This window comes from Falco peregrinus, chromosome 9, assembly GCF_023634155.1.
Source record: "Falco peregrinus isolate bFalPer1 chromosome 9, bFalPer1.pri, whole genome shotgun sequence".
NCBI lineage: Eukaryota > Metazoa > Chordata > Aves > Falconiformes > Falconidae > Falco > Falco peregrinus.
The window spans coordinates 32,476,903-32,497,176 of record NC_073729.1 but is presented as its reverse complement, the minus strand read 5'-3'; the positions used below and the strand labels follow the sequence as shown (position 1 = coordinate 32,497,176).

At 39.6% G+C, this 20,274-nt stretch overlaps 1 protein-coding gene across 10 annotated transcripts in view; it reads right to left on the bottom strand.

The window, feature by feature from the left end:
- Window positions 1-2,126: 2,126 nt before the first annotated feature.
- Window positions 2,127-20,274, bottom strand: part of ZMYND8 (zinc finger MYND-type containing 8) — a 76,295-nt gene continuing 58,147 nt past the window's right edge. For 8 of the 10 annotated variants that reach the window (XM_055813557.1, XM_055813559.1, XM_013298000.3 and 5 more), the window contains 9 exons: window positions 18,029-18,181; window positions 16,666-17,169; window positions 15,184-15,552; window positions 12,906-13,096; window positions 11,746-11,826; window positions 10,588-10,666; window positions 8,608-8,847; window positions 8,276-8,433; window positions 2,127-3,553 (listed from right to left, as the gene is read on the bottom strand). In XM_055813557.1, coding sequence (XP_055669532.1) covers window positions 3,452-3,553; window positions 8,276-8,433; window positions 8,608-8,847; window positions 10,588-10,666; window positions 11,746-11,826; window positions 12,906-13,096; window positions 15,184-15,552; window positions 16,666-17,169; window positions 18,029-18,181 — 1,877 coding nt within the window. In that variant the 3' untranslated portion in view covers window positions 2,127-3,451. Of the gene's footprint in view, window positions 7,965-8,275; window positions 8,434-8,607; window positions 8,848-10,587; window positions 10,667-11,745; window positions 11,827-12,905; window positions 13,097-15,183; window positions 15,553-16,665; window positions 17,170-18,028; window positions 18,182-20,274 lie in introns of all 10 variants that reach the window. The other 2 variants (XM_013298003.3, XM_055813560.1) reach the window with 1 other exon arrangement.

The following is a 20,274-nucleotide window of genomic DNA, read 5'->3' as shown; positions in this document are numbered from 1 at the left end:
ACCACGTGGTGGCACATCAGGATGAGAAACTTGGGAGCCTGCGGCTGCGGCCAGGCAGCGTTCTTCTTGGCTGTTCCATTTCCTCTGCGATTTAACCGCCTGGATCTCCATGGCTGAAGCACTGGAGAGCCCACGCAGCAAGCAGCAGCACACAAGGGGACAGCAGCACAAGAAGGTGACGGCAGCGCTGATGGCGAGTTCTGAAGCCCCGCGCTGGGAGCCAGCCTGCAAAGCCCAGTTTGAACATGTATGGCACCGGTCCACCTGTCTGTCCCTCACGTCCTTGAGCCACCATCAGGCTTCTCTGACGACACCTCACCATGGTGAGCTCTCGGTTGGGGGCTGAAACCCCGAGCGCCTGGAGCAGCGTTAGCTCCTCGCCGAGGTGAGGCTGAAGCTGGGCAAACGCTGCCACCGCTCGACAACGCTTCGGAGCGGACTGGCCCAGACAGGGAGCACCAGCAAGTCTCCCCTCCTTCCAGACTGCGGGCCCAGGTGGCAATGAAAGCAGTAACAATACACACATTTCTAAGCCCAGACTCCAAGACAAATCAATTTTGTCCCCAAAACCAGAGCGTGTGGGGGAACCAGAGCTGTCCCCAAAACCCGTCTTTCAGTAGGTTGTAACAGGCTGGCAAACCTGAGGGACACTGGGGCCTGTAGCTAAAGGGGGAAAACAAGTTTTCCCAGGACGGTATACGGCCAGAAAGGCTTTTTATTACTTAGAGTTTACTCCCCCCCCCAGCCCCCATCAACACCTGACTGCCCTCGCCCTTCGCAGCCAGGCGAGGCAGGGGCAGCCACCCAGACTCAGACCTCCCCCCAGGACCGAGTTGGGTACCAGAGCTGCTGAACCTTCACCACCAGCGAGAGGGAAAAATCCCAGACCCGGCACGGGAACTGTTCTCAACCTTTGTTCTGAAATGCACAAGGGATACACCACACAGGGCAGAGGGATGCTCTAGACACGAGCAGTGGATACAGCTTACGCCTGGTCAGGGTCCTCGATCACACATTCAATAAAGCTGCAGCCTATCTTTTAAATAGTTACCGCATCCGCGTCATCTCCTCCAACAGCACCCAAGGCAGAGGTGTGACCTTCACTTCAGTTAATGCAAAACAGTTTTCAGGAAAACCAATGAACTTCAGTGAGCGAGCTGAAACATGGAAAAACTAGCCACCAGAGTATCCAAGATGACATGTTGGATCTTGACCTGGTAGCTCCTGTTGGCAGTTACTATTTTACATTTATATAATCTTTACTAGGATTTGGTCACATACTCACATGAGGAAAGAAAACAACTCTTTCATAGAAAAAAAATGTCCATTAAAAGAAAAAAAACCCCACATGCTGAAACAGGCATCAGAAAGCGGCATGGCTTCCTGTAACAATTCTTGTTATGGGCTAAAAGATAAAGTTCATCTTTCCTTTTCCTCCTAACGCAAGAGCTTCTGTTGGAGACACCAGCACCCAGGTGACATGGTGAAGGCCAGATCATTTCCAGCTTTCCCGCTCTGCGCCTACTGGGAACACTGACACTAGCTGCTTTACAAACGCACGCAGCAAGGTAACTGCAGGAGCGGGCGCTCTAAGACAGTACTCCTGGGGAGATGCTACATGAGCGACTGCATTAGCTCCCCGCCTCTTCTAACAGCTCATTAAGGCACACACAGCAGCCTTGCCTGGCATGAAAGCCGCCACCTCTAACCTACAAACACGCCAGTCCAGCCCCAGTCCAACCAGTGAGTCCATGCCGCACAAGCAGCGGACCTTCGCTGCCGTTACAACCAAGAGAGAACAAACACTACCGAGTTTTACACAGAAATGACTCATTTACAGACCGCCAGCATGGCTTGCTTTTTTCTCAGATCTGACTGGGATTCAGGCTCGGATGCAAAGGTCCCGCACCTCTGCGACAGAAGACCCCAACAGAAGTGAAATTATCGATGATCTGGAGACTGTGCGGAAATGAACATTCATCCAGACTGAAATGAAACTGGAAATCCAGGAACACAGAACATTTTTCTAAAACAGTTTAATAAAAAAATTGTGAAGTTTCTTGAAAAATTGGAGAAACCCAAAGCATATCGTGTGTGTCAGCTGTCTTAGTCACAAAGAAACACAATTGTCAAAAAAGATATTTAAGTTTAATACAAATTTTATACAAAGAAAATGTGAAAAAATACTTCCATATGCTAAAAGCAATTATGCTTCACAAATAAGGCCAGCTAGGCTATTTTTGACACAACTGCAATTCACGAATATTCTGTTCCGCTTTTTTTCTTCTAATACTTTCTTCCCTCTAATATGGGTACTAGCTGGAGACTGTACAAACCGCATTCTTTTATAAACAATGGGAGAAATTAACATGACTAAAATGTACAACAGAATGTACTGGAATGATATCATACAATTAATTTTCTCATATACATACATCACCTTTGCTTTGTTCAATGCTTTCGTTTTACACAACATACAAAATGGTACTACAGTATAAGTGTAACAGACAGCATTTTCATGGGTTACTTTCTCTCATACTGTACTGTTTCATGCTTACATAAAAACATAAATTCCATCATATAAATAATACATGCTCTGGCCCAGCATCAGAAGTCCTTTGCCCACGTTTCCCGACCCATGATTCTCTTCACACCTAGTTCTTGTTCAAAGTCCTTTTGGAGGATTTAAAAAAACCAGAAACCTGAACTGTGAAGCATAGGAACAAACTCTACTTTTCTCAATCTTTGATATCAACGATCACAGATGTGCTACAACCAGCTGGTACTACACTGTCTGACTTTTCCGGTATTAGACTCAATGAGATTTTAACTTAATTTTAACCTGTAAACAATATAAATTTTAACAGTCTGGTCATAGTAAAAAACAATGTCTTTTATGTATTTCAGGTCCACAGATTGGAAATGTCGCAATTTGCCTAATACGATTAACTGAATAAAGATACCCTTCATCGCTTGGTTGCTCAAAGAAATTCTACAAGAGTTTCAAAGTGCAGAAATTGTTTTCAATCCAAATGCAAATCGAGTTGTTCAGATTCTCATGATTGTATTACTTGATGCTTAACTGCAGTTTCCCCAAGACCAGTTTTCAGTGTTAGCTTGTGATATTAAACCTTCCTTTTCCAACTTCAAACGCTCTTTATAAGTTAAAAGTCAATACAAATATAAAAAGGAGATGGTACTCTAACTTTAATGACATCCACAATTGTACATTATTTACAAAAGAAGCATAGATTTAATATGGATCTTACCTGTCCTCAGCTTTTCTAAGCCAGCGCTAATGCTTTACATTAATGTAGTGTAGTTAATGCTTTGTACACATATACAAAGCTAAAGTCTGAACCTTTGAGGTTAATCCAAAGAACTGTGTTTATTTTTCACATTTCTATTAGATTTATTTATTCCAACAATTGTATGGACTTCTTGTTAGCAGTTAGACTCTTCGTACTTGGACTGGCATTGTGGTCTGAACATACTGAACTCCAGTTCTCATTGCCACTGTCCCAGCAGAAGGACTTACCACTACAGGAATGGTCTGTGGATTAAAATCAAGAGAAACATATTGTTATGTTAAAGGTCACATAAATATGACCACAGAAATAGAGATTTATTTTCCAGGGAAAATCCAGAACAAGTTCCAATTTTGTGCAAGAATTAATACCTTTATTACCGCAGTTTTACCTCATTCCAGGGTAGGAAGTAGTGTATTACCCTCCTATAGCCAAGAGTCTGTCTGTATTATTACTACTGCCTTACAATTACAGGGACAGGTGGTCCTATAGGTACTGTACGCACTCTGTCTGTGCTTGGAGAGTTAGGTTCTCATAGTTACACCCAGTTACGTATATTCCCCAAACTCATACGTGGGAAGCAGAAAAAGGGCTACGAAAATCCTCTGTCATTTGAAAAAGTTTTGACAAATCAAACTGGAGTACAAAAATACCCTTGTTTATAAGTATATTCTTGTTACACATTACTTAAATCTTTTTCCCCAAAAGGAACTCCCCCATGCATTCCGTCTACACAAAAGAGAGCAAAGAACATCCACTGGAACAAAAAAAAAAAAGTACTTAAGGTAACTTTTGCACAAATCAATAAAACATCAGCATTACTGGGAACTGTCTTATACACCCTGTAAAAATATTAATATAGAATAAACTTTTCACTTCCATCATACAGATCATGATTTATAAATCTCGACAAATGAAGTTTCAGGACATCTCTAAAGGTGGTAAATTGATTCTACAGATGCAGAGACAAAGGCACGAGAATGTTAAACAATCTGGTCAAGGTCACATCACTCTGGAAGATCTGGAAAAAGATTTATTGAACCTTAAGTCTGTATCTTAACCTTCCTCCAAAAATGTGAGAAAGTCTAGAGACGTCTGTACCGTACAAACGGCAAATACGTTTTGATACAATTCCAGCGATGCACGACTGGTGACCGAACAAATGCATCCGTGTCAGTTCACAATAGTTGGTGGAAGGAACAGGGAGGGAGATTTTGAGGAACCTGAAAGGGATGCACAGATCTTCCCCCTGATGGGAGTGTGACATTCCAAAGAGAGCACGGAAGAAGAAATACAAGCTCACTGAAGCCCAGTGCTTCCCCACACTGTTTTAAGAAACCACATTAGCGCCTTAACGGTGTTCAACAAAGACTGCGAGTATCCCTACGGAGATGGATTACAGCCTAGAGTGTTTATCAGCTCCTTTGTGACAAAGTCTGTGCCTTCCAGAAGCCTACTCATTCCATTCCCTGGAATGCAAAGACGATGAGTTCATATTTTTACATTATTGTAACTGCAGAAAGAATAAAAACCAAACATGGACTCAATTTGCTAAATAAATGCAAGACTACTGCCATTTTGTAATGATTTCAGATGTGTATAGAGGTTCAGTGAAATGGTACCCAGAAGATACGCTGGAAGTTGTTCAGAGGAAGAAATTCCTAGTTGGACACAAAGTGCAAACTGAACCCTACTGAGCCATTGGGTCAGTCACTGTTAGTACTACAGGTGGGGAAGTCAAGGTCGCCACAGTCGCCTTTAAATACACACACTTACACAAATGAAAAAATTAAGTTTCAGTTCTTACAGCGGTCGGGATATGGAATGTGCGAGACTCCTTAAATGCGTTAAGATCATTCCCTGAGAGGTAAATTTTCCACCTCTGCCAGTTTTACACATAGGTACAGTTTGCATACATAAACATGCACTAAGGTTTAAAATTACTTAAATTGCACGTGCAGTCATTAGAATACAGAGGTGTCTGTAGCTGTGCAAGACTAACGCAAATGTGTACAAAGTTTTAAACATGCACAAATAAAGGTTGAAACCTTTCAGACGTTCCAATTATGCTTTACATAACTCAATACACTTGGTATTACAGAAAACCGAGGAAGCTCACTGCCATTGTTCTGAACGTGACACAAAACCACCTTACGATCTTACAACCTCTCAGCTACTCACAAGAAAGCCTAACGTCTTTGATGTTCACGACTTGATTTTAAAACACATAGAAAACCTTGTTGTTAGGGGAGTTCAGTCCAAACAGCCTAGGGCCAATGCTGCAAGGTGCACAGTGCTCTCAGCTGAGACAAAAATGAACAGTTCAAAAGCCGCTAGGAATGTGAAGAGTCATGATCCCCACTAAGAGCAGTAACGTTTGTGTGGAATAGAATGGCTGTGCAATACTGTATGTACGTGTGCATGTGTCCAGACATACACACCCTCACGGAGGCGTGTGTCCTGCAGCTGGGGGAGGGCGGGGGGGGCGCACAAGGGGGGGGGGGGGGAGAGAGAGAGAGAGAGAGAGAGAGAGAGAGAGAGAGAGAGAGAGAGAGAAACTTCTATAGCACATCAGGCCTCGCAGTCACGGTGCGATTAAGGTACACTGTTAAACTGGTACATAGTTACTCTTATAAATTACCTAGCCTCAGGTCATTTTATGACTGAAGTTATCGACACCTGGGCTTCTCTGCTGAACCCACCGCTGAGACCGAGCGTGCCCTTTAGTTACCAGTGCAGTGTCAGCGCATTTCCTCTGGTAAGAAGGTCAGCTCGGGTGCCGTGCTGACTCTGAAGTGAGCACTGCAGAACACAACCAGTTGAAATAACGGGATGTTGTGGTGCGTAAAATACAAAAATCCAACTCACTTCTGTCCCATCTTCTGTGAGAGACACATTCAAGTGTCCTTGGGTAAGTCTTTGATGGAAACCCCAGGTCTGACTCCAGTGCTACTTCTCATCATGTCGTAACGCTAATGTGCAAGACTGCATGGGAGATACACTACTGATGAATGCGTATTTTCTTTCATAGTTACTGAGATGTCACAGGAATATCAAGCATAGCTCAGAATTAATTAAATCTCTTTAGGATACCATAGACAAAAAGATATTTAAAAGATACTTAAAATGAATTCTATATATTTACATTGATGTGGTCAAGTATATACATGAAACGGACAAGTAACTAACATCGTAATGTATAATGGAAGCCTGTCCTCAGTGCCTTCGCTACACAATTCCTGAATCCTCGTAATAATGGACGATGAAATGAGACGGTGGAATGTTGCACAGCAAAATACAACATTTTGCACTGCAAGTTGAGACTATACCAGTGAATTCATATCTTGATAGCACAGCAGACGGAGACAACCCCCCAGAAATACTGAGCAGTTTTAATGCCAGGAACAGTACTACTGCAGACTTTAAATGATGATGTTGTACTTACAATTGTGGGTTGAGTAGTTGGAATATAGGTGGTGGTCTGCGGTACCTGGACCAGTTTTATAGGCTGGTTGCTTGTCACACCTGTTGCTATCTGCAGAGACAGCACAGGCAACCTCAGTAGAAGTCTCAGCTTTTACATGAATTCCACCTAGTTGTTGTTATTATTATTATTGTTATATGAAATTTATGTTGGATGTTTTGTTTGTGTTAAAAATTTGCATCTTAATGAATTCACAGGTTACTTCTTTGTTAATAACAAAATGCAAATTATGAACATGATCAATGTATACAGCATGATGTTTCAGGTAGAACATCTATGTGAAAGCAATTCCAGAACTGTATAACTGGAATATTCCCTGGCAAAAATTTTAGATAACTGATTTATCCCGTCCCCTATTTCCCCAGTAATACAAAGGCTGTGCTGCCACAAACAATGCGTATGAACATCGACTGAGCCAGAGTTTAACTAAATTCACCGAAGCATTCACGTGGAACAGCACATCCTTTTTCCCTCTCCAAATCTGTTTCTCAAGTTACTCCCTTAGATGACATGTCAAGCCCAGAGATCTAACACCAGACAGTAGCAAAAGTGTCAAGAAATGAACACAGCTCTCTAGTTTACTATGCTTCCCAATTCTATAGGACTATCTCGATGAGACATCATGCTGGAATCACAATACTACAAAATTAGTTTGCTTTTAATATTTTAAAATACAACAAGGCTCCTACTGATGTGGGGGATCATGTGTAAGGGTTTGAAGGATCAGCCCCCCCCCTAAATTTTTTTCATTTAATAAATCTTGCAAGGGCAGAAGAAAAACGATGCTGAAATTGCTAATAGTCAAGCCCTACCTATAAAGCAGAATCTTCTCTATAAACATTTTCTATATATGCAATGTTAAGTCCCTTTTATTAGAGCATTTGCTCATCCTTGCCTACTGAATACTATCAGAGTAGATGCTATGGAGGATTTCGTAACTGCACACTGCTCCGTTAACTGTAGATCCAGGTGGATTGTTGTATCAGTGTTATGGAACATTGTGGTACCCTAGTGGCAGTCTGTTGGGAGAAAGGAAGTTGATTTGAATGCAGGTCTTGAGCTTGGCCTCTGAACCCCCAGGCAAGAAGGGCTTGGAAGTGCTGCAGTCAGTATTGCTTATCAGAAGGCAACTTGTATCGAAAGATCCAGACCAGAAGCTACACTGATGGGTCCTGGAGAGAGAGAGAGAAAGAGGTCCAGTCCCCTTTGGCTGGAAGGATGAGTCAAGCCAACACAAGGTTTTACTGGGAATGAGTGAAGGGGAAAGGGTGTTCCCAGAGGAGAGAAGGAGATTTTTTTTTTTTTTTTTTTTTGCCAAGATGAAGGAAAAAAACCACAGCTCCCTATCTCACTCCCCAAATCACACACTTTAAAATACGCAAATGGTCATAAATTCCTGGCTGATCCAGGGAAGCATTTAGGGGTACATTTCAGAGGAATCTTACATACTGTTTTTGTTTGAAACCACCACAGTGATACTTACTGTAACACACTCTTTGCTTTTATCAGCTGAACCTTCCTTTTCCTTAGGGGTGCTGGCTGTCTCTGTGGGCGTAGGCTGCACACTTGAACTGGGTTGGGATGATTTATTTAATGTTTCTGTGCTGATTTCAGTATCCGTTTCTTGCTGTGTTGCGGTAGCTACAATACAGGAAAAAAAGAGAAAGTAGCCACTGCTCACGCGCACCAGTCCACGGTCACTCTTCACAGGCAGGTCGGCACCCACACAGCGAGGAGCGCTGGGCCACGGCGTGTTCCACCCACCCACCGTAACTCCCTCAGCGGTGAAACGGGCAACCCAGAGAGCAAGATTACCTGACTGCGTGCAAGACTTCATATGCTCAGGCCAGTGAGCTTGCTGGCATGGATAGTCACAGTAGCTAGTATTCCAACAGCAGTAAAAAATGGCCTCTTTCTTGCAGTTAGCACACCACTGCTTCTTTTTCGTTTCATCCACTGCTTGCTGCTTTTCCAATTCCAGCTGCTTCTTCACCTCAGCAATCAAACGATCTCGTTCTTGTTCCAGGCTCTGACGCATTTCAGCCATTGTTAGTTCTACTCAAAATGCAAAGAAAGATGAGGTTTGCATTTTCCACCCCCCAACAGCAAGGTGCAAAACAATAATTTTCATGAGTTTAAAGGCAATGTGAAATTCAAAGTAATAATCAAAATATTCCCTCAGTTTGGGCAACCCTGTTTCATACCTACTCAACAAATGAAAGTCTTCCATCTTCTTCTCTTATTCTGGCACCATGATTTTTTACCCTTAACCGTTACCTTCCATTTGTTTAACACTTTCGCTCTAGGTGTCCCACAAAGGGTCAGAATCCAGGTGTACCAGGTGCAGCATAACCACAAGAACGATGATCCAGCTGCTGCTAACGTACTTCGCCTTTACAAGCCCAAACTTGTGTTGTGCTCCAATATTCACAAAATACAGAGAATTCTAGTTCTCCTCGTCTCATAAATAAACAACAACGCATCGATTGTTCACTGTATCTTGGTTTCGTTACAAAGAAAAACATGAAAGTTCCGAGAGGGACACTGACAAAGCTGTAAAAACTCATCGCTACGTGAACAATGCTGTAAATCTGAGCCTTATTTCACGATTGGTCTGAGAGCCACCCACGATTCATGCCATTATAAACCGATACCTCAGTCACTATGAGTGACCATGATTACAGACAGCTTGACAGAATCTTCAAGAAAGCGGGCAAGTACAATTAAGGTGTTCCAAGCTGACATACTTTCAACACACCATTAAGGGTGTTTATTTAAAACAGTGGCATGAGACTGGTGACAGAGGGTTTAAAGGATTTTTCTTTTATTTCTGAGCAGACCTAGAGATTCAGTTCTGTGACTGTTGCCATACCCAAGTAATTCTGAAGAAAGCTGGACTGCAGCAGTGCAAAAACTGGTCTATCGTTATTTGAAAGAGCAAAATGTTACTAACAAAGGAAAGACATGAGCCTGAATATGGGGTTACTCAGCCCTTAATTCACTTTGATTCCAGATGTGCCCCGCAAAAAGAAAGTCAAAAAGTGGACAAGGACACTATTACACAGTCCTAAGGCCATCTGGGCTGCATGTACCTTACCGGAGACTTTATCACGCAATTGCAAACCTCTTCCCACAGTTCAGTGCATTAAAAAAAAGATCATTTAAGAGTAATCAGATTTTAATCATGGTTTCATTTCCTGCCCATATGGTTGAGTGAATGTGGAGGTTAAAATCCCCCTCCAAGAAGGAATATTCTTTTATCTGTTTAAGGTAGTGTTTTGACTTTACTTCACGGACAGTCTGGCACAAAGACTGAGCCAAGGTTGTCTGTTCACTTCACATAAACAACCCTGTACACCCACAGCTGATCTGAACCAAAATGTCAGCTACAATCTACAAAGACAGCAGAGGAAGCAGGTTCCCCCAGGGGCTGTATTAACAGAATCTGGTTCATATGAGAATTGGTATGAAATAATCAGCATAAAATATCTCATGAAGAGGGCTTATCCAATGATGCATAAAAATCAAGAGTTGTTCTGTGCTATCAAAAGCTCTCTTTAGCCTAGATCTGTCTCAGAGGGCTGAACACCTGTTGTTTGGTGTGTGCAGATTAACTTTGGGTACATACTCAGAAGGTGTCCGCTAACATCAGCGCAGCACATTTGAACAAGGTTTTCTGTCTTTCACTTGGGCAATGTGCAGCATCACACGATGAGGGTAATACGCACTGCAAGCATCTGGATTTTCTGTTTGGGACAAAACCTGACACACTGCTTTGGACTGCTGTTTTCATACCTAGGTTATGCTTCATTTCTGACAACTCCTGTTGATGTAACCATTGGAGTTTTTCTATCTCAATCCTCAAACGCCGAATCTAAATATCAAAAACATAACAGTAATAATAAACTGGGTGGAATGTATAATATGTAATTATTATCCAGAAAAACATGCCCAAAGCAAAGAACCTGATCATCAACTTACATCAAGGCTCCTTCATGCAAACATGAGGACAAGACCATAGTAAACCCCAAACCAAAGTCTGAAGTATTCTATGTATTATTTTATTGCCATAAAAGTTACAGGATTGTTTGAAAACAAGAAGCACTTCTATTGAACTTGATCTTGCTTCCTCTGAAATTAGTTGAGTCTCAGACTTCTCTGACTGGAATAAAAAACCTATTCCTCAGTTTTGTTTGCATTTATTTTCTTTTTAGCTAGATGAGGTTTAGGAAAGAAAATTCTTAATTCGGTGTGGATTAGGAATACAAATGTCATTGCTCAAAATTGTGGCTTCCTAGTTTTGGTTAAAACAAGCAAAGAAATCTTTACTTAAAAAAAATTTAACTCTGAGCTTTATTTGTTCACATTCATGCTTAGTTTACACTGCTTAATCCGCTTTTTCAAAGTTTAAAGGAGACACTTAAAAGATACTAAGTGCTATCTTTGGAGACAAAAAGCAATGTCTAGCATTCTGTAACAAATTCAAAAAGTATTAAAGTATTTTCAAGAAGCATTCACAATTATGGTCATAATCCCGTAAGTGGAATAAGCTACTGCACTAGGAGGAAATTAAAAATGTCTTCCTCTAATGGACAAATGCCTATTTTAAAAAAAGATAGTTTCAAAATAAGACTTAACTGGACAAATGCCTATTTTAAAAAAAAAAAAGATATTTTCAAAATAAGACTTAATTTCTGATTTTAAACAGTGTGACACAATATTAAATCCTCGACAGAAGCTTTAAGGATCTGGCCTTTATGGCTTGCTGCTTATCTTATAGAGCCCATCTGGTACTTTTTCAGTGTTTTTCTCCACCACTCTAACCGTTGCTTCTAAAACAGCACAGAAATTAGGATCTCTAGACAGTCTCAATATATAACACTTTTTACGTATAGTTACATAGTAAAGTTAAAACACAAGCAGTGTTTGTTTTTTTTTTAATCTCACACTAACCTCAGCTATTGTACTTCCAGTAGTATTTTTTGAAAGATCGTTATATATTTCAGTCATTGTTCCTTTGATGGCATCCATCATCTGAAAGACAAAATGGAAAAAAAAATATTTCTTTGATATGTATTTTGAAGAGATACCCACTTTCACTTCCTTTCAGGTACTCTAACGTGAACTTACATTACTATCAACAATGCCCTATATCTCTCAAATATATTTATCTGGGTCTGCTTTTAGAGAATTATTTAAAAGGTAAGACTATAACACTTTTCATCAGGACTCTGGTTTTTAAGTGTCCTGAACTGGTAAACTGCTTGACCTTCTAGTTTTCCAATAAAAAGCCATTGATGTAATTTACGAACAAAACAAAACACAAAACCAAACCAAACCAAAACACAAAACACATGAGTTTGGGGGAAAAACTCCATGCAACAAAAAAACCAAACCCCCAAAAAATTCCCACCAAGACCATATGGTTGAGTGAGAATACTGGAAGCTGACAGTTGAGATTAATTCTGATGCTTTTTAATGCCTGGGTACTCAACTTTATTTCCTTATACAATATTCACGTTAATATTTTTATTTAAAGATCCAAGAGAGCAGATGAAAAGCTGCTGTCCCATCCTTCACTGACACTATTATGATACAAGTATTACACCACATCTTCCCTTTAACGACTTAGCTTCAGTTTTAATAGATGAATACACACTTACGACAAGCTACCAACTGATGAATCTATACAGTGTTTTAAAACAAAAGTACATTTTTGTATATGTATTATTGGACACAGATGAAGAAATATTAATGTTTACTGTAAATACGATGCTATAGGGATATCTACACCTTTAGGAAAAAAAAGAAAATGGTCCAAGACGCAATGAAACATAAATAAGAAGCAGCAAAGGGGAAACATGAGAAGGGTCTAAAGTGTCTGGGAGCTGCAGCCTGTTGTACACGCACTCTGGGGATGGCAGTGGCACTATTCAGCCAGGTCTGAAAAGACGGCTCCGCGCTCTCACCAAATCTAGCTGCTCCTACCTAGCAGAATGAATTTGCAACATATGGCAACCTGAAAATAAAGTTATTTCAGAATCTGAAATGTCAAAAATGTGGAAGTTCACTTCAAAATCAAAATTTCAAGAAAACCCTGCTGAAGAACTTACTTTGCTAGTGTATTTAGCAATATCTGCAGCCACATCAGCAGAAGCTGTTGCAATTGGCAAGTCTGTATTAACTGAGGAAGAAAGTGTACTTGCAGATCCAGAACTGGTAACCATAGAAATAGGTTGAGTACTCGTAACCAAGGTTATAGTGGATGTGGAAGTGCTCTGGGTGATCTCTTTTTGCTGCACAGCTAAGAAAAGAGAACATACAGCAGATCAATCACATAAACAATTCTGAAAACCAATTGGCAAACTTACTGACTTTAATGTCTAACTGAAATACGTGCACTTAACCATTTCACAGCCTTACATTATTTATACAATGGTGCCATTTAATCAATTAGTTAAAAAGTGCTCAGCCACTGAACTTGCACATAATTGTAAGGCTTAAAGGTAATGAAGCAAATATTTCTTTGAAACGTATTGTTTTAGACTGGCCAATGCACAAGTCTCCCTCAGCTCTCTGTTCCTCCCATCTGAGACTTCTCCATCCCACTTCCTAGGAGTTCGCTTCCTAACCTCTCAATCCCGAGAACTCCCAACTAGCATCATACATATGAACGTAAGTTAGACTTTGACATTTTCATTTGCCATCATTTTGAAACGTATCATTGAGTTTCTTTTCTTTCTGCTTTGAAACACGGTTTAGTGAGCCGTTGTTGAAGAAAGCCTAGTTAGAATACTTCCTGGTGTTATTCCCATTTTTTTGTTCTTAATGGTACTGATTATTATTAGTGTTACAATTGTTTAATATACATATATCCAGATCAACATTAGCCTTTGGTTGGCTGCAGAGCAAGAAATGCAACGTTAGATTAACTCATTAAAGCAAAGAACTTATTCACAGTGTTAACTCAAAGAGGGTAAGTTTTCTCATCTTCGGTCAATATTTCAAATGATCTTAAACAGTGGGTAATTAAAAATTGAGAGTACAAATCAAAATGCAAAAGACCCTCAATTTTTCATCCCTAATGACTTATCTACCTTAATATTTAAAAAAAAAAAAAGGCAATACTCTTCAATCTGTTTTTAATGATTCATATTATAAAAGATGTCTTCATTGTCAATATCCTGAAAACAGAAATTACTGAAATATAACAGTTATCTATGTACTGTATTTTTGTTTATGCCAATTCAGTATATGAGAAATCTATAGATTTTATAGTTTTCATCTTATGTATTTCTAGAATACAGTATTTAAGATGGAACATTGCTATGATGTGCTTAATAGTAAACATGCTGATAAAACACACACATAGGCTGAACATTTAAAGTTCAGCCCATATTATTAAGCTCTTATATTAAAGTATGATTCTATTAAAAATAAGACTTCAAGTTTCACAATTATTTTTCTTTCTCACTCAGTATTTCTGTGTCGCATTTGTGCAGTCTACAAGTAGAAAGCTACTGCTTCTTCAACACTTCTTAAATGTCAGTCACAAAAGCCGTCTGGGACCAGAGAAATGTGCCTCTGGTAAACATTTATATATGACCCATTACCTGAAACTTTCTTCTGAATGAAATTACTGGCTTGCCAGCAGTGTTAGCAGAATGAAGAATATCTGTTCATCAGGCACCCCGTTAAACAGTTCAGTTTATTAACTTGCAATTACAAATGAATCTAGATTTACATGAAGTTGCTGTTCTGTGAAGTGAAGCAATAGAAGCATGGGCTTATATTACCATGTACCTACTACTAGCAAACCTCTGGCAAATGGATGGTAAGAAAACAGTTGTGAAAACATTCTAAAACGCCATGGTCGTTTGCACATGAAACTAGCATCAAAGTCTTGTTAAGAGTTAAGCAACAGGGATTTCAAAGAAAAATGTAGCCTGGGTAATTTGACTGCTGCAGAAGTATACGCTATGAAAAACTGTACAGATCAGCTTCTTGTCAGATAAAACTGGATCCGGTTTGTAAATACTGAGGTGATAGTGGTAGTCATGCAAGTGGAATGCTTAACAATTTTATCATATAATCCAGAAAATAATTCAGTTCATTCTCCCAAATCTGTGGTGGCTAAGAATGGCAAAAATATTTACACAGAAACACACACAAACTTTTTGTCATTAAAACAAGGAGACATGACTCTAAATACACACCAGAAAGAGCAGGTATGGTGAGTAAGTTCTTGTATTTTAAAGTCACTTATCAGAGTAGAACCATACTTTTGAGATTTTGTTTATATGGAAGAACTCCTGGTTGGGCAGCCTTGGAGCACAGATCACTACTGGGGAATTATGGCATCACAGGCACATTGAGTTAGAAAGTGTATACCTTTAACTGCTTGTCTTGTCTGGTATCTTGTCCCTTGAGAGGACTGAGGTTGCTGTGACTGAGACTGCTGGCTCTGCTGCTGCTGCCTCTGCACCTTCTGCATGTGCCATTTCTGAGAAGACGTCTGGAATTTATTTGAAGAATTCCACACTACACGCTGCACAGCAGGTGCGGTTTCCTTTGGCAGCAGAGGCCTCTGCTTTTTCACAGGGCTTCCAGTGGCTGCGGATGGAGCACTGACAGTAGAAGAAGCACTAGTAGTTGCTGTCACACCAGCTGGTGGAGTCTGGGCTGCAGAGCGGGTAAGTACTGGAGTTTCTGGTAGAGACTGGGTGCTTGCACTGGAGGAAGGTGGAGTTTTACCTACAACTAAACAAACATAAAATGTAACGCCAGCTTTTCACCAACACATCTGATGCATAATTTTCCACCTGATTTTTGGAAGAGCTGTATGTACCTTCCAGCCTACTTTGAATTATCGTCCTCAAAAGGCAATTGATACTCTACAAGTAAACTCGTTTCAGTCTAGGTAAAGTTGGTGGCAATTCAGAAGCACCAGTTGTTAAGCAAAACACAATAAAAAGTGCAAACCCCAGAAAAACCCAGCCTGACCCCCTTCAGAAGATATATGTGAAGTTAGCATTTGTTGGGATGTTTCTGGGTACCATTCACACCTGTCATTCCAGTTTCTTTCAGGACAAAAATTCACTCAAAAGGAACGACTGGACAGTAACTGAAGAAATAGCATACTAAAAAATTATAAACAAAGGTGAACTGGCACTGATAACCAAATATACATTTATCTGTGTTTATTGGAAAATCTTCCAGAGTTTATAGTTGACTTCCACCTATCAGATCAATTTGGGAACTGGATGTTTCCTCCAAGGCTGTGGCCAGAGGAAAAAAAAAAAGGTCTGGAAGAGAAGGCTGCTGCAGTGACAGGTTTCTGGAAAGGGGCAAAGATCTTCAGATCTGCATGCATCGGATCTCTTTTCTGGACCAAAGCATTTTAATATCTCATAGCCATGAACAAAGGCAGGGAGGGGCCTTGAAATCATGGACAGGACACAAATAATGTCTAGAATATATTCATATACGTCTCTCTCTACAGGAATATTGAAATCCACTTTTAATTTCACTTAGAATTACCTGCAGTTTTGGAAGGCCTATGAAAATGTAAAGATTCAACTAAAAGTCATAAAAATTGCAAAATAAATTCTACATTTGTCACAGAACAAACATTATGGATATTCAGAGTTCTACGCTGCTGAAAGGAAACTCTGTGAAACATAATTTTATTTAAACCAGAACTATAATGGGCACTAAATACATTTTTCATAGTCACAAAGATGAAAAATCGTTCCTAAAAATTGCTTTAGTACAAATACTTTTATCTTAATGCAAAAATATAGGTAACAACTCTGTCTTTGATAACAGCCCTCCAGAACAGAAGAGAAAAGGAAGGAAAGAATTTCATCCTACCATCTTGTTTTGGAGGAGGTTCTTTAGACTCTTTCTTGCTTTTCCTTCCTTCACGGCCACAATGATCATCTCCTAGATCGATGACAAGTTCACTCTCAGAATCAGAGTCCAGTCCCAGATGCACAGTTGGAGAGTCTGTTTCATCTTTACCTTTCAGCTTTTCTTTTCCTGTATGCTGTAAACTTTTTCCCTTTTCAGAAAATTCTTTTTCAGTGTCTGTAATTGCCTTTTCTTTGACTGGGTCATCTATTTTCTCTACTTCTGGACTTGTGCTTTTAAGTTCCTCCTTGTCTTCATTCTGTGCTGGGGGCTTAGGTTTTTTTTTCAAGCTCAATGATTCTTTGTCACTTCTTGTACCTTCTTTGTCGTCTCCATCATCTTGATCATTCTTTGATTTCTGATCCTCATCGCTATATTCACTGTCACTGGTGTCAGATTTTTCAGAATCTTCAGAGTCACTGTGTTCTACTGCAGTATAAACAGCTTCAGATATTTCATTTATTCCTAATTGTGGGGAGGAAAGTACATTCCATGCTGACATGAGACTGACTGACATCACAAGAAAAAATACTCAATATACTGGAACAAAGTGTATACATACCATTATCTTAACTGTCAGTCCCTTAAGCTATAAACAGTTCCCTTAGTGCCCTATCTCAATACCAGAATGTGTAAGAATTCTCTTCCACATATTCCAGTTCATATTTTTATTTCATTCAACAGCCCTCCTTTCACTGCTTTTTTCCCCACTACCTGCAAGCTGTTTTGTTAACTCAGGACCCAGTGCTGGCAAATACAAAGAGGAATTATTTTTATCCACGAGAAACCACCTTAAAATCAGTAACACTATTCACCTGATTAAAGTTACTTACAAGTGTGTTTCCAGAATCAATTTTAGACTGTGTAAGTTTTGCAGGAAACTCTCTTAATTTTTTTAGTGTCTAGAATGTCTTTAATTAAGGGCTAGACAACGCTAATGCTTCTGACAGCATTCCGCTCCTGCGTGGTTGGATACAGAAATTTGTGCAACTGACAAGTTAGGTACAATTCTTGAATTTTTCAATTAACAATGCAAATAGTAAAGACTATAAATCTGTCATACTATCTACATCAAAATGGTACAAAAACAGATTAAAAGATGAAAGCTTTTTGACAAAAAATTTAAATGGTAGGTCTCACTGTATTTTAAATTAAACTAGTTCAGTGCGTTCTAGTTGTCTCAAAGACTTCCAATATCCTCTACTCTCGTTTTAATGCATAAGTATTGAAGGTTTTACTATTTGAAAACTTCTTTTAAACTCAAATTCAGAATTTTCTCAAGTGTATCCTTCTGATGTCCACTGTATTCCTAACATACACTTACCAAGTTGTGCTTTACAACTCTCTATTGTCTTGTCAAGATTCAGCTGGAACCTACTACGTATCTGGCGTTTTGGTGAAATGAGTTGCACAGGAGTGGTCTGCTGTTGGACTGACTCACTCAACTCTTTCAGATCCATCTCAGCTTTGCTACGATCTAGAAAAAGAAAAATGAACCAAGAAAAATATTTTACAAAGAGATCACTATTCAAATAAGACAAATTTTACTGAGTAACAATGCAGACAATCTAAAGCATGTTTCACTTCTTCTATAATTATGGGCTAAATAATTATTCTAAAATTACTTCACTACAAACAATGGAATCTTTCTCTCTGATAGCTCATATTTCATATGCAAAATGCATGCATCAATTATGTGGACATTTTCTCCATCAATGTGGAATTATCAAGAATGCATCATTCAGGTCTGTAAGCTGTTTGACAGCACTTCTAATAAGCTACTACTGTTATTAGCTACTAGTAGTAACATTTTCACAGTATTCATGCAGATTTTGTTTACTGCTATAATAGCAGCTCCTCATTTCTCCCGAGAGAGAGAGAGGCAGCAACTTGTGTGGTGTGATCTCACAAGCCAAATACACAGGCTATAATTTGATCACCCTGGCTTATAGATATGCATTACAGCACACACAAATTCAGTCTAACTAACATTCAATTGTCCCTTCTGATCCCACAGAAACGGTCATAAAAGAAATACTGAATTTCACACTCCTCATGTCGCATATTCATACTGGAAGAGACTAAACATAAGACAAACTCTTTCACTTTCAGTGCAAAGTAAATTTTGAGGCAAAGAAGAAGGTTCAAAGTCACCTAAGTACTTTTGAAATATTTGTTCTTTGTATTGGAAACATTTACTAAATGAGATTTCTTTTCTTCCTATGCTATGTCACCCAATCCACACTAATTCCCCAGCAGTAAGAGTTATATCACCCTTAGTACAGAATTTGATTCATAGCCTTAGTCAACTACACAGCAGGATGCAAACAAAAGAAAAATGAAGAACGGAGGAAGATGAAGATGAGACACTGTAATACCTCCCCAGGGAACCCTACATCCTAATATATGAAAGAAGTCTTGCAAACCAAATTACTCTAACTTACAAGGAGGTCTCCCTGATGAGGATTTCCAATCTGTCTCATTAATGTCAGTGTTAATACAAAGAAAACAGAGCGGAAGGGCAGACAAGCCCATCCTGGAGAAATCTTCCCATTCTTATCTCCAAAGTCTTCACTTTCTCTCATTACCAATCTGAAAATTTTCACTCCTTATTTAGCCAAACTTGTTCTACCTTTTCTGCCTCTGTTGTACAAGGACAGGTCCTATACTGTCAGGAATACGTCTTTTTTTCCAAGCAGTCTGTGTATAGCTTGGTCACTGACACCTCCATTGTTCAATTTAGCTAGTCTGCTGGCAACAACAGATGGCTCATTTCCATTATTCTGCCTTCCTTATTGCTGAATTGGGGTATTATTATAGAGTGCCTTCTAGTACTCTACTGAAGGTACATAAATGTCTTTGTTTTCTGGACTTTCACTTTTGTTTTTTCTGAGAGAAATCCTGTCCACATTATGTATGACAATGTGACACAGCAAGTCATATCTGAAAACCACAGGATTCACAGATTAATCTATGTCTGGCACCACTGACACTATTACATGAAGAAGGATTGCCATTTTCTTTCCTATCACCAAAGAGTTTATTTAGCAAAGGAAAATCCCCTACAGCTGAAAAAAATAACCGATATTCTACTTGAAAGCATACTACCTGTTCTTTTACGGTATTGCTCAGGGACCATAGCATCAAATCCACACTATTTATTCAAAGTATTCTATGCTCCAGTGATGTGTCCCATCTGTGGCTCAAACAACTGCAGCACTACATATTTCTTAAATGTTTTTCCAAATGCATTGTCACCTCAGGTAGGACTACAGACAGCTACAGTGCAGCAGAAATTAACCTATGGTATGTCCACACAGATAGATTAACATGCTGACAAAAACAGTTGTGAGCCTGCATCCAGAATCAGAATATCTGTTTCGCCGAACACATGAATTCAACATTTGAGCTCAAGCCTTCCCGAAGTATTTGACTAACACCAAAGGGCAGAATCCCGTATCTCCATGTAATATCATGGTGGAGGTAAAAAGTAGCTAGAACTGAATCAGAATACTCACAGAACAAAGTAGGACTGAGGAAACTTGATTTGCATCCATCTGGCTTTCAGAA